General features: G+C 38.7%; 1 protein-coding gene across 2 annotated transcripts in view; it reads left to right on the forward strand.

The window, feature by feature from the left end:
- PIP4P2 (phosphatidylinositol-4,5-bisphosphate 4-phosphatase 2) overlaps positions 1-14,848 on the forward strand; it is a 76,060-nt gene that overhangs the window by 28,485 nt on the left and 32,727 nt on the right. For both annotated transcript variants that reach the window (XM_036740778.1, XM_036740777.1), the window contains exons 2-4: positions 104-252; positions 4,050-4,156; positions 5,377-5,500. In XM_036740778.1, the coding sequence (XP_036596673.1) occupies positions 104-252; positions 4,050-4,156; positions 5,377-5,500 (380 nt within the window). The remainder of the gene's footprint in view (positions 1-103; positions 253-4,049; positions 4,157-5,376; positions 5,501-14,848) is intronic.

The raw sequence follows: 14,848 nt of genomic DNA on the forward strand, positions 1-14,848 counted from the left end.
TGAGTCTCCTCCCCCCTTCTTTGTATCCCAAACATTCAGTGCAGTATGTTGCATATAGTAGGCACTTAACAAATATGTATTGACTTGATTCCTATCTTTTCAGCGGAACTCCCACCTCCTTACACAGCCATTGCTAGTCCAGATGCCAGTGGTGTTCCTATAATAAACTGCCGTGTGTGCCAATCTCTAATCAATTTGGATGGCAAGCTTCACCAGCATGTAGTGAAATGTACAGTCTGCAATGAAGCTACGGTAAGGGCTTTTTTTCCTCCCCTCACTTGAAAAGCCTAAACTGGCATGTAAATCCTTTCCAAATGAAGTATATCTATGGGATAACCCTAGCAGTAGCTGGGCAGGAATACAAACACAGGGATCCCTTTATAATGACCAAAGTGTATTGCCGAAGCTAAGTCAATTAAGAAGTCCTCATGATTGTTTTGAATAGAATGCATTTTGTCTTCTTACAGAAGCAAGTCAGCGAACAGTAAGTTGTGAGATTATTACTTATTGTCCTCAGTTAGACTCTGTTCCCATCACAGTTAAGTACATTTTCTGTTTCTCATAATAAAAAGGTTTTATCAGGCAGTTTTGTAAATGAAAGATGTAGCTTCACTCTATGGGCGAAACTATTAAAATGTGTTTCTTGCATGTAGCGTACTTAGATGAGCTTTCTTGACTAATGTGAGCAATCATTTACTTGTAGAAACTAGACTAAAAGCCATTTTACTGATAGTTTGGTGACTCAAACACATTCGCTTTGATAATATTTAACTGGTTAGCAACACATATTCTTAGGGATGAACTTTCTCTCTTCCCCACATCCCCAGCTGAATGTTTCTCCTTCCCCAAGTTTTGCTAGAACATTTTGTCTGGACTATTTCATTGTCCTCTGTAGTGCCATTATCAGTACTTCCATCTGCCCTGCACCCCAATAAGCTCCCTGAGGGCAGAGACTAATACAGTACCTTGTACATAATCAACATTTGTTGAAGTAAACAGAAAAATAAAAAAAGGCTTAACACTGTACTTGAAAGAAATGTATTTATATCAGATTTTTACATTGTCAATCCCTGTGAAGAATGAGTGATGTAAAAAATGTCTTATGATAAGGGTCACAAGTAAGATAGGTTTTTGCTTGGAGATAATTGTTAACTTCTGTAATACCCTAACCCTGTGACAGCTCTTTTATCCCAAGAGAGAAGAGTGATGCCAATTATGTCTCAACACTGGCCTTAACACATTCTCCACCTGTGTTCTGTTACTCATTTAATTACATGATCATTGAATCAAGGGGATGGGAGATGGGGAGAGTTGTGGAAATTTTTGTTCTCTCCCAGCTAGTGGTTACAAGGAAGTGCAAATGTCTAGCCATTCAGAAACAAATGTAGAGAAAACAAAGAGACAGAAAACTTAAAAAATAAAGGCTATAGACCATCTTAAAATGATAATTTAGACTTGGAGAAAGAATTAAATTCAATAAGCATTAAGCATCGATTGTGTACAAGGTGCTATGCTAGATTCTGGTAATCTAAAGACAAAAATGAAACCATTCCTGTGCTCAAGGAGTTTAAACTGTATTGGAAGGATATACCATGTACATGTAACTACAAGGTAATTCAAGGAGAGAGAGAGAGAGAGCACACTAAATACTGGGGCAATCAGGAAGGGCATCCTATAGGAGGTTGTACCTTAATTGATCCTTAAAGAAAACATAAGATTTTACTAGTTAGAGGTTAGGAAAGAAGGCATTCCAGGTATGGGAGACAACCTATGCAAAAGTATGGCAGTGGGATAGGGAATGTTTAGTTTGGAAGAACAGCAAGGAGTCTAGTTTGGCTAGAATATATGTGATTATATGAAGCCAGATCAGAAATAAGTGACAAATAAAGATGTACTTTTCTTTATTAACACAGGAGAAGTAAAGGATTAAGCATTTATTAATCACCTATTATGTGCCAGACAGACACTGTGTTTAGTGTTTTACAAATATTATCTTATGAAAATCAGAGTCCTTGGTCCCATGCACTCTGTTTCTTTGGATAGGGTCTTTGTTTTCTCTGCATTTGTTTTTGAATGGCTAGACATTTGCACTTCCTTGTAACTACTCACTGGGGGAGAATAATAATTTGGGGTACCAATTTGTATATAGATTTCACAATTTTTCAGGTATTAACAGTGTGGGTCAGAGAGAGTAGTCAGAATGTATTAAAACCTGAATAGTGCTCGGCATAGTTTATTTATGGTTATGATAATACTAACAGCTAGCACTTAACTAGTGCTTTAAAGTTTATAAAACGCTTTATAAATGTTATCTCATTTGATCCTCGAAGCATCCTTGGGAGGTAGGTGCTATTATTATTCCTATTTTTATGGATGAGAAAACTGAGGCAGACAGAGGTTAAGTGATTTGCCTAAGGTCACACAGCTGAGATGTATCTGAGGCTGAATTTGAACTCAAGTCTTCCTGACTTTGCTACCTAGCTGCCTGTGAAGCTACCTTTTTGAAATCCAGTTCAGTTCAACATTTATTAAATACCTGCTATGTGCAAGGAACAGGAAGAAAGCAGACTCCGCCGTCAAAGAGCTTGTACTCTAGTAGGTGGATGATGCACGTGCAAAGGTAAGTATAATAAGAGAGAGGAAGTGATGGAAGCAAAGGAGGAATCAAAAATGTTCTAGGTATATTTGAAGAAGGAGAGACCAGTGATAACTGAGAGGAATCATTTGAAGCTTCATGGAGGTGGTAGGAGCTGAGCCTTGAAGGAAAATAGGGAGATTGAAAAGTAGAGAATAGGAGAGGGGTGCATGCTCCATGTTGGGCATGACTTGGGTGAAGTACAAGAAGTACGATATGGGGCATCAAGTTCAAGGTATAGCTGGGCATTCAGTTTGTTTGGAATGGACAGACTCTTGGGGAATGACATGAAACAAGTCTGGGACAGGATGTTGGACCCTAATTGGAGCAGGCCTTGAACGCCAGATTAAGGAATTTGGATTTTATAATAGAGGCAGTTGGAGACCACTGTAGCTTTCTTAAAGGGAGAATGACTTGATCATGATCAGATTTGTGTCGTTGGAGAATTATTTTGATAGCTATGTGAAGAGTAAGTTGAAGAGACTGGATGCAGGAGGATCTATAAGGCATCTCTTAGGGGTCCGGGAGGTAACATGGTGGAGTAAGATGTTTGTTGGATTTGAAGTTAAAACGTCTGGTTCCATTTCCAACATTGCCGTATTCTACCCGTGTCATTTCAACTCTGGGCTTCAGTTTACTCATTTCTAAAATAAGAGTGGGAACTGGATCAGATGACCTATGAGGTACCTTTGAGTTTCCAGACTTATGCTGTGATCCTCTTAAAGTTGTCCAGATGCATGGTGATGCACACATCAAGTAAGACTGCAATGTGCTTGGAGAGAACGTGACAGATATAAATTAGAATAGTTAAGAAATCGTAGAGTTTTGGAATTGATAGGGACCTTAGAAGCTACCTAGTCTAATCTTCTTATTTCACGGTGGAGGAGCCTGAAATCCCAGAGAAGTTAAGTGACCTTTTCAGGGTCACTTGTTTGTGGTGGTAGTGGGACTGGCATCTAAGACACCTGACTCCTGTGAAGGCACTGAGGTGGCACAATGGGCCTGGAATCAGGAAGACCTGCATTTGAATACTAGCTGTGAATCTCAGGTTTGAGGGTACCTTATACAATTCAAAAAGAGGGAACAAAGGTGTGACTTTCCCTTCTCTGTTTAATGGCAGCTAGCTGGTGTAGTGGATAGACATCCTGGAGTCAGGAGGTCCTGAGTTTAAATATGGCCTCAGATACTTGCTAGCTGTGTGACCCTAGGCGAATCACTTAACTATTATTTGCCATAAATTCCTAATCTGTAAAATGGGGATAATTATAGTACCTACATATTAGGTTTGTTGTGAGGATCAAATGAAATAATATTTATGAAGTTCTTTGTAAACCTTAAAACATGATATAAATGTTACTATTACTACTCTTCTTTTTAATGACCTATGTTTGGCTCCCCCCCTCCACTTATGTAGCCAATCAAAAACCCGCCAACAGGGAAGAAATATGTTAGATGTCCGTGTAATTGTCTCCTCATCTGTAAGGATACATCTCGGCGAATAGGCTGTCCAAGACCCAACTGGTAAGAATTAAAGATACATAACTTCAATAATTCATTTTTCTTTTACATAAAATGGGACCTGTGAACTGTGGACTTGATGGGCAGAACTGCCTTTGTGTGTTTAATATTCTTGAATAACTGATGAAAATTTCCTAGATACTAAATAACTATTTATTTAAGGCCTTGAGTTAAATCATTCTGACTCATTAGGTTAACATTCTCAAAACTGACAAATTACTTCACCTTTACCATATCAATTACTTTGAAGCATTAAGTGCTTAACTGATGTATTCCACAGTATGTAGTTAAGCATATATTGTACACAGTTGATAAGTATTAATATTATGCATGTGGGCATGATAAATGTAATCATGAGCATATGTGTATCCATGCATATCAGGACCTTGTGTCATCTCTTTTTTCTCTGCTTTCCTGAATTTTGGAAATTTCATGGGTCATTTGTACTTCTACCACAAGGCAATCTGAAGGAGGAAGGAGCATCACACTTTCTTATTTGTTGAAAGCACTGAGAAAAGGTTTGGTAGCAAAAAGAGGCTAAACTTGGCCGAAAAGACATTAGTAGATTATTTATAGGTATTCATATTATGACGTCCTCCCTACTACCACAAACAACAGAATTGAATTTGGGTTTACTGAATGAGAAGATGCAATTTAATTACAGTACTAGCCCAATTTTTTCACTTACCCAGCAATTTGGTTGTAACTTAATAGGAGCTCTGTTGTCTTCATGCTATGGAAATTCCTGTGTTGACATGATGTAAACTGTAATGTTGGAAAGTATTAGTCATGGTTGTTAACTTTTAAAAATATAGGCACTAAGACAATGGAATGTTTAAAATACGACTTTATTCCTTCATAAAATTAATATTGATACTTTTTTCTCTTGACTGTATTTTATGTGATCTTCTTACATACTGAGATTACTCTTCTGGTGCTTTCAGGGAATATTAGATATTTTCCGTCCTATTTGATAATCAAGAAAACCTGGTAATAGAAATAAAATTATTTTTCAGAATCTTAGTAAATTATGGATTAGGTTTATAGTAGATTTGCTAAACTCTTGTGATAAAGAAAATTCTGTCCTTTCAATGCTAAATACTTTTATTGTATATGTGGAAAGTATGTTGATACCATATGCTGTATAACACAGGAGTCTTTAAATCTTTTCCTTCATCAGTCTCTTTGTGGGATGAGGAAGCTGTTTAATTTTCTTTCCACAGTAGACGCATTATTAACCTGGGCCCAGTAATGCTAATTCCCGAAGAACAGCCTGCTCAGCCTGCATTACCAATCCAACCAGAAGGGACACGAGTAGTATGTGGCCACTGTGGAAACACATTCCTGGTAGGTGCCTAAAATTTATCATAGAGAAATTAACTCATAACTGCACAGTCTCAGGAGGTGTCCCCGCTGGAGGGTTTCAAGCAAAGACTGGATGGCCGTTTGTTGGTTGTAAAAGGGATTCATGTTCATTCGTTTGTGAGGTCCCTTCCAACCCTCAATTTGGTGACTTGCCAATTCAGCTTTCAGAAACATTTATGCTTATTTTTCCCAGAAAGGGAGGGTAGCGAAAGATTTTGCTTTTTTATTGTATGAATTGCTGTTGCTTAGCTCTGAGTTTGGTTGTGTCAATTAAAACTTGGCCTAATTTCTGTGAGGAAATTAATAACTTTAAAATACAGGAGAAATTTTCATTTTTTTGGTCAAATGCTTTCTACATATTTGTACTTTTTTTGGCAAAAGATGCTTATTCATACAGTACAGGTATTTCTGTTACCCTTATTTGGATAAACTGCTAGGATCCAAAGTTAGGAAAGGGGAAGGTAATTTTATTTGAGCAAAAGTTTATGTAGCTTTTTATTGTAAAACACCCAAGTCCAGACAAGAAAAATGAAGATTAATCTTTTCAATAAATATGATCTGCTGTTTCTATTCCACTCAACAAACATTAAATGAGCACCTGTTGTGTGCAAGGCTTTCTACTAGGCTTGGGGATACAAAGACTAAAGTGAAATTGTCTTTGCCTTCGAGGCGTTTACATTTTACTGAATCATAGAAAATCCAAACTACTTGTAACAGATTACAAAACTATTAAAAGAGACTTTCTTAGAAAAAGGCAGAGTGAAAAAGATCTAAAACAACAAAGGAGGTCTTGATGCCACTAAGTGATGCCCCCTCTAGAGGGCAGCTAGGTGGCACAGTGAATAGAGCACTAGGCTTGGAATCAGGAAGACTCATCTTGAGTTCAAATCCAGTCTCAGATACTAACTAGATGTGTGACCTTGGGCAAGTCCCTTAACCCTGTTTACCTCAGTTTCCTCATCTGAAAAATGAGCTAGAGAAGGAAATGGTAAAGCACTCTAGTATCTTTGCCTAGAAAACCCCAAATGGGATCACTAAGAGACATTATTTAACAACAACAACAGAGGGTAGAAAGTTATTTTCCCATATGTATGTGATACAGAAGGCAAATCTCTTTACTCCATTATCATTATAACCTTCATCAATATCTTATCTTCCTATCTTCGTTTTAACTTCGCAACGAACCTGTGTGATATTCTAGAAAGAGCACTGGGTTAGAAGTTAGAGTGCCAGGTTGAAACACTGGATGTTACTTATTACCTCTGTGGTCTTAGGCAAATCACTTCATCTGTCTAGTCAATAATTTCCTCCTCTGTGTTATGAAGAGCTGGATTAGACAATTTCTAAGGTCTCTTCCACCTCTCAATCCAACATGATCTTATAAGGTGGAGTAAATATGATGATGACAACAACAGATGACAATGACGATGATGATGATGATGATGATGATGGCATTTATATGTTACAGGGGTTCTTAACCAATTTTTTTCATGGACCCCTTTGGCAGTCTGGTGAAACTAAGGGCTCCTCAGTTTAATGTTTTTAAATGAATAAAATAAAATAATGTAATTACAAAGGAAAGTAATTACTCTGAAATATAGTTATCAAAATGTTTTAAAAAAACGAATTCACAGACCCCAGGTTAAGAACCCCTAACATGGTGCTTTCAGGTTTGCAACATGTTTGTGTTTATTATTTCACTTAAATCTTCTTTTGTTGTCCCCATTCTACATATAAGTATATTGAGGTTCAGAGTGACATGAGTGAGGTCAGGAATGGGTGAATAAGTATGGCTGATGATATTTTTGAGGGAAGGTCCTATATATTTTTGTTATTTTAGTAATTCAGTATATCTTTTCCTCTTTGTAGAATTCTTTGCCAGTTAATTTATGGACACTAGATTAATAGCTACTGAATTGAATTAAAAAAACATATGTCTATAGTTAACAATCCCTGCATATTCCTATATATTGTGTCCTAATGAAAATGACATTTAAGTCAATTCAAAACAAATTTAATCTCAATTTAGGGATTTTAATCAAATTTAAGGATTTCCCTTGCCCAACATCCTTGCATCTTCTCTAATATGTTTTTGTTTCCTCATATCTGTGGCCAAAATACTCCTTCCCTTCCTTCTTTACCTCTCATCTACTTCTGTTTTTCTATTCCAGATGGCCAAATGTAGTTTTTATAGAATCAGAAGGTGCTTCTGAGATCATCTTGTCCAACTTGTAATCAAAGAAGAACCTTTCTATAGTTCATCCGGTTAGTGGTTATACAGGGTCCTTTTGAAGACCATCTCCATTGGTGAAGAACTCTTAACTTTAAAGGTCATGATTATGTAGATTTTGAGCTGAAAAGGAACTTAGAGGACACCAAGTATAACTCGTTCATTTTACAAAAGCAAAAACTAAGACAGATTTTAAGTCAGTGTCTAAGGAGGGTTTCGAACCCAAGTGTGTCTGAGTTAAGGTTCAGGGCCCTATCCACCATAACATAATGTCTCTCTATTCAAAAGTGAAAAGGGCCAGTAGGTCCACTTTTGGATAGTTCTAATTGTTAAGAAGTTTTTCTTCATGTTGAATTAAAATCTAGCTCTGTGCAGCTCGCTTTGTACCTATGGATCCTCATTCTACCATTTAGTGCCAAGCAGAACAATTGTAATTCCTCTTCCACATGACAGTCCTTCAGATAGGAAGACTTGAAGATAGGAAGCTAGATGATGCTTGAAGTCAGGAAGATCTAAGTTCAAATTTGGCCTCAGACACCTCTGTTTGCCTCGATTTCATAATTTGTAAGGTAGGGATAATAATAGCGTCCACCTCTCAGCATTGTTGGGAGGATCAAAAGAAATAACATTTGTAAAGCACTTTGTAAACCTTGAAGTGCTATACAAATTCATTATTAGACAGCTCTCATATACTCCCCTTGATTATTTTCTTCACTGGGGTAACATCCCCAAGTCTTTCAACTGATTCTTTTTAAAAAAATGTCCTTCCTGATTCTCTCACCATTGGCTCTCCTTCCAATGGATGTGCTCTAATTGGTCCATGTTCTTACTGAAATGTAGTGCTCAGAACAGAATACACTGCTCTAGATATGATGTGAAAAAAGCAGAAGACAATGAGACAATTAAGGTAGCCTAATACTGTGTGTGTGTGCGCGCACACACACGAGTGCACATGTATGTGCGCATGTGTGTATGGATATGCTATTTCACCCTGTTGACTCACATTCACTTTGAAGTATAGTAAAAGGCCCAGATCATTTATGAGCTATTTTCTAGTTGTGCTTTGTCTATTATGTCCAATTGATTTTTAAAAATTAAAATTTAGAATTTTACATTTCATAGGATGAAAGGATTTAGAACAGAAAAAGGATTTTTGACATCATTTAACCCTACTCCCTCATTTTATAGTTGAAGAAACTCAACTCTTTAGAGGTGAACTTACTTGCCCATTGTGATACAACTGGAGTTGGAACTAAGGTTCTCTGATTTTAAATCCACTTTTCCTACCGTGTATCCCTCTTAAATTAGTAAAAGAAGCAGTTATTGCAAAGAGCTTCATGAAGTTTCATGGCTTCATGAAGGTCAGTTCTTGCTGGTCCAACCTTTCTTGTTTTAACACAATTACTACATGAGATTGCTAGATGAGGGGTAGCTAAATGGTGCAGTGGATAGAGTGCTGGGCCTGGAGTCAGGAAGACTCATCTTCCTGAGTTCAAATACTTACTAGCTGTGTGATTCTGGGAAAGTCACTTAACCCCGTTTGTTTCAGTTCCTCATCTGTAAAATGAGCTAGACTAGTCCAGGCAAACCAGCCCAGGACTTTTTCCAGGAAAATCCCAAATGGGGTCATGAAGAGTCAGATACTACTGAAATGACTGAATAACAACAGCAAAGACAAGAAGAATGCTGTAGAGTCCAGGGCTTCTTAAGCTTTCTCCAATCACAACCCCCTTCAGCACTTCTTAAACTATAGATCTTGACACACAGTTTAAGAAGCACTGGGAGTGTAGACCAGTGTTATCATCAGATAGAAATGGATTCCTGCAGACCACATATTGAATCAGAAAATCACAAATTAACATTATCTGTGTTATATTTTAATTTATTTTGTTAAACTTTTCCCAATTGCATTTTAATTTGGTTCAGGCAGCACTCTGGAGTGTGATACTTCTGGGCCAGAGCATTGGGGATACTGAATTTATGGGGATAAATACATCCCTATATCTCTGACCCTGGGTTAAAAAAAATCAACTTCATTTCTACAGGATGGGAAGAGGCATGATTAGATAGCAGTTTGTCTCAAAAAAAACATCTGATGATTTTAGAGTACTTAAAGCTCAATGTGAGTTAATAGTGTGATGTGCAAAAAATCCTTTGCAATTTTAGTCTGTCTTAAGAAAGATATGGATAGGTTCCAAGTAAAGGAATTACCCTGGTCAAACACATTGTGAATTCTGTTTGTTTCCAGGTGCTACATTTAGCAAGGATGTTGATTAGCTGGTGAATTTGTGGAGAACGCTAACCAAAATAGTGAAGAGGCTTGATTCATGCCATATGTGCATCACTTGGAGGAACTGGGGGTGTAAAGCCTGGAGAAGAAAAGACTCAGGGACATGAGGGTAGTCATGTAGAAGAAGACTTAGATTTGAACTGTTGGACCCCAAGGGCAGCAGGTTCCTCTTCATTGGAAATCTTCAGGAGGAAGCTGTTGAATTGTTGAGTATATTAAGAGTTGAGAATCCTTCTGGATGGATATGTGTGGACTAGATCGATGCTAACTAACATCCCCTCCAACTCTAGAATTCTATGATTTTTTTCAGGTACACATTAGGCTAGATCAGTTTCTTAACCTTTTTTGTGTGTCCTGGACCCTTTTGACAGTCTGGTGAAGCCTATGGACCCCTTCTCAGAATTATATTTTAAAATGGATAAAATAAGGTACATATGATTACAAAGGAAACCAATTACGCTTAAGATAATATTAATAAAGTGTTTTGCAAACCTTAAAGCACTAAATAAATACTAGCCATTATTATGTTGAAATAAAGAGAACTTTTTCCCATTCAAATTCACAGACCTCTTGGGGCCATTTTGGATCCTATGCTAAGAGCTCCTGGTATCTAGATGGACTCTGAGCTCCCTTCCAACTCTGGGGTTAAGTGAAATTTTGTCTTAGTAGATTCAGCCCATCATTTTATATTGTCAAGATCCTGATTCTGCCATTTGTCTTAGCTCTCCCTCCCAGATGCATGTTATTTGTAAATTTATCAAGAATGCCATTTTCTCCTTCATTTAAATCACTGATTAAAATGTTGAACAGAACTGGGCCAAGGGAAAATTCCTGGGGCCTTCCACTAAAGACCTACCTCCAGGCTGACACTGATATACTAATCACTACTCTCTGGGTCCAGTCATGCGACCGGTTCCCAACCTGAAACATGTATTTTTGTCTAGCCCACGTTGCCCCAGCTTGTCCTCCCAGGACATCATGAGACAATTTATTAACTTACTGACAAATGCCTATGGGCTGACTATGGCATTCCCTTAATCTAACAATGCAGTGGGGCAGCGCTGTCAAAGGGGAGAAGGGAAGGGAATAAGTATTTACGTAGCACCTACTATGTGCCAGGCACTGTGCTAAGAACTTGGCAATTGTGATCCCATTGGATCTTCACAACAACCCTGTGAGGCAGGTGCTGTTATTATTTACATTTTTGAGTTGAGGAAACTATGATTTAAGTGATTTGCCCAGGGTCACATAGCTAATTAGAGTCTGAGGCGAGATTTGAATTCAGGTCTTCCTGACTATAGGCCCAGGTCTCTATCTATTGCTCCACCTACCTATCTACAGGGCAGGTGGTTGCATGAGGCCCACAATATTCTCCTGTGTGACCAAAGCCAGATTAAAATGTAATTGGGAAATATAAATGAAAATATAACAAAACTAAGTTTCTGTGCAGTCCACAGGGATCCTTACTTACAGATTAGTGGCCCCCATTTCTATTGAAGTTTGACACCATCGATGAGGGATGGAGACTAGACCTGTGCTTTTGTTGGTATAGGGAACTCCCGGGTGAGGAAACTCCTTCTACTAGTCGAGCTGGATACCTCTTACAACTTATATTCCTAAAAAATTTGCCTAGAACACAGAGAGGTTAAGTAATTTTCCCAGGCTCACACACCAATATATGTCAGAGGTGGGACTTAATCGCAGGTCTTCCTGGCTCAAAGATAAGTTTTGTCTTCATTATGCCCCACTCCCTTTCCTGTAACGCTATCAAAAAATAAAATGCATTTAGTCTGGCACGACCTAGACGAATCCATGCTGGCTCTTAGTGTTTATTGCTCCCCTTTATAAATGCTCACAGTCTCCTAATAATACCCAATTCAAATTGATAAGCATTTTAAGTGCCTACTGTGTACAAAGTGCTATGCTGGGTTGTGAGGATACAGATGCAAAAGAAGAATAAAACATTACATATATACTTATGGGGACTTACATATGGGGAAAACAACATGCACTTACCAGTGATTTCATTGCCATAAGGACTTCCTTGGTGAGGAAATTTCTTCTACCATTGCAAGTCAGTACTTTTTCTTGGCCATGGCCACAGAGCCAGTGTGTGTCAGAAGTAGACCTGAATACAAGTCTTCCTGGCTCCAAGGCTCACTCTTTCTCCCCTATGCCATACTGCTTGATTTCTAGTCCAAGAAAGATATCTGTATCTTGGAAAGCATTGTGGTTCTGGTGGTTTCCAGTGAGTTCTCGCTGATCTTTGAAAATCTAGAGAGGAGGGTATAAATTTTGTGCCAAGCTGTTTTTATGTTCTTCCTCTTTATCACATCATTGAGACATTCTGTGTCTGGCTTCACTCTGGACTCAGATGAAAAATTTGCCCTCACTTTATCCATCCATCCCAGCTAGCTATTATCATATATGTGTCCTTCCTTTCTTGGCCAAACTCCTTGAGAAGGTCTTCTACAATTGGTGCCTCCACTTCTTTTCCTTTCCCTCTCTTCTTAACTTCTTCTGGCTTCTGACCCCATTATTCAGCCAAAACAGCTCTCTTCAAAGTTGCTAGTGATCTTTTAATTACTGTATCCAATGGCCTTTTTCCAATCCTCATCCTTCTTGACCTCTCTGCAACCTTCAGCACTGTTGATCACTCTCTTCTCTTTGATATTTTCTTCTCTCTAGTGACCCTCTCTCTCTGTGATCCTGCTCCCTCAGGATTCTTTTCCTACCTATCTGACCATTCCTTCTCAGTATCCTTTTCTGGATCTTCACCCAGGCCACAGCTAGCAACCATGGGTGTCCCCTAGGATTCTATCCTGGGTGCTCTTCTCCCTCTATACTGTTTTGCTTGGTAATCTCCTCAGCTCCCATGGATTTAATATCATATCTACGCGAATAATTCTTAGATCTATTTATGCAGTCCCAACTTCTCTTCTGACTGCCAGTTTTGTATCTCCAACTGCATATTAGACATCTCAAACTGGATGTCCCATAGACATTTTAAATTCTAGATATCCAAAACTGAACTCATTATTTCCCCCCTTAAACTCTCCCCTTTTCCTGTCTTCCCTGTTTCTGTTGAAGGTACCACCATCCATCCAGTTACCTAAGTTCACACCCTACTGTGATCCTCAACTTCTTATTCTCATCCCCTATATTCACTCAGGTGTGAAATTTTGTTGTTCCTACCTTCGTCACATTTCTCATAGGTGCACCCTTTAGTTCTCTCACAATGCAGCAACTTGGTACGGGTCCTGGTCACCTCATTCCTGAACTATTTCAGTGGTTTGCTTGTTGGTCTTCCTGCCTCAAGTCTCTCTCCACTCCAGTTTATCCTCCACTCAGAAGGCAAATTGATCTTCCTAAAGTGCATATCTGACCATGTCACTTTTCTATTCAATAAACTTCTGCCTGCTGGACCAAATATAAAATCTTGTTTGGCTTTTCAGGCCTTTCATAACCTGCTCCCTTCCTACCTTTCCATTCTTTTTATTCCATCTCCCAAATGCATTTTCACTGGCAGTCCTTCATGCTAGAAACACTCTCCCTCCCCATTTCTGCTTCCTGGTTTCTTTCAAGTGTCAGCTAAAGTCTCGCTTTCTGCAAGAAACCTTTCCCCGTCCATCTTTATCTGGTACCTTCCCTCTGAGATTATCTCCAATTTATCCTGGCTCTATCACATTTGTATGTAATTGTTTTAGTAAGCTCCTTGAAAGCAGGAATTGGGGTTTTTCTTGGTCTCCTCAGCAGTTAGCAGAGTGCTTGTCACATAGAAGATGCTTAATAAATGTTTCCTGATTTGATTTGACCTGTTCACTTTCCAAAGCCAAATCTTCTACATGCACGCATGATCCTGTCCCTTCCCATCATCTCCAGAAAATTGCATCAACTATCACACACTCTCTTTCTAATCTTCAGTTTATTCCTATCCAATGATTCCATCTGTTTCACCTATTCTTTAAAATAAAACCCTCCTTCTATCCTACTGTCCCTCTATAGTCCTCTTTAGTTAAACTCCTTGACAAAACCATCTACACTTAGTGTCTGTACTTCCTTTATATGTGTTCTCCTGTAAATCCTCTGTAATCTCATGTCCAGTCCCATCACTCAACTGAACCATTCTCTCCAAACTAGCAGTGATCTCTTAATTGCCTAATCTAATGACATTTCCTTAATCCTCAACCCTCTAGACTTGGGCAGTGTTTGACATTATTCATGACCTTCTCCTCCTTTTCTAGGATTTCATGATACTGCTCTCTCCTAGTTTTCCTATTGGTCTGACTTCTCAGTCTCCTTTATTGGAACTTCACCCATGTCACACAAATTCACTGTGGGTATCCGCCAAGGCTCTGTCCTAGGTCCTTTTTTCTTTTCCCTCTATATTATCTCACCTAGTGAACTCATCAGCTACAACGTATTTATCATCTCTATGCTGATGACTCTCAGCTCTTTCTATCCAACCCTTGTTTTTCTGCTAAGCTACAATATCACATTCCCACCTCTTGAACTGGATACTGTGGAGGCATCTACACTCACCTTGTCCAAAACAATTCGTTAGCTATACCCCTCAACCTTCCTCTCTTCCCAGCTTCTCTGTTTCTGTTAAGGGTACCACCATCCTCTCAGTTTCTCAGGCTCCCAACCTCAGTGTCATCCTCTGTTCATCAGTCTTACATAGCCTACCTAGCCAACTCATTGCCAAGTCTTGTCCTTTCTACCTCCAGACATCTTTCGGGTGTGTCCCCTTGTCTTCACTCACATAGCCACCACTCTAGTTCAGGTCCTTATCACTTCTTACCTGGAC

This window comes from Trichosurus vulpecula, chromosome 1 (assembly GCF_011100635.1).
Source record: "Trichosurus vulpecula isolate mTriVul1 chromosome 1, mTriVul1.pri, whole genome shotgun sequence".
Taxonomy (NCBI): Eukaryota; Metazoa; Chordata; class Mammalia; order Diprotodontia; family Phalangeridae; genus Trichosurus; species Trichosurus vulpecula.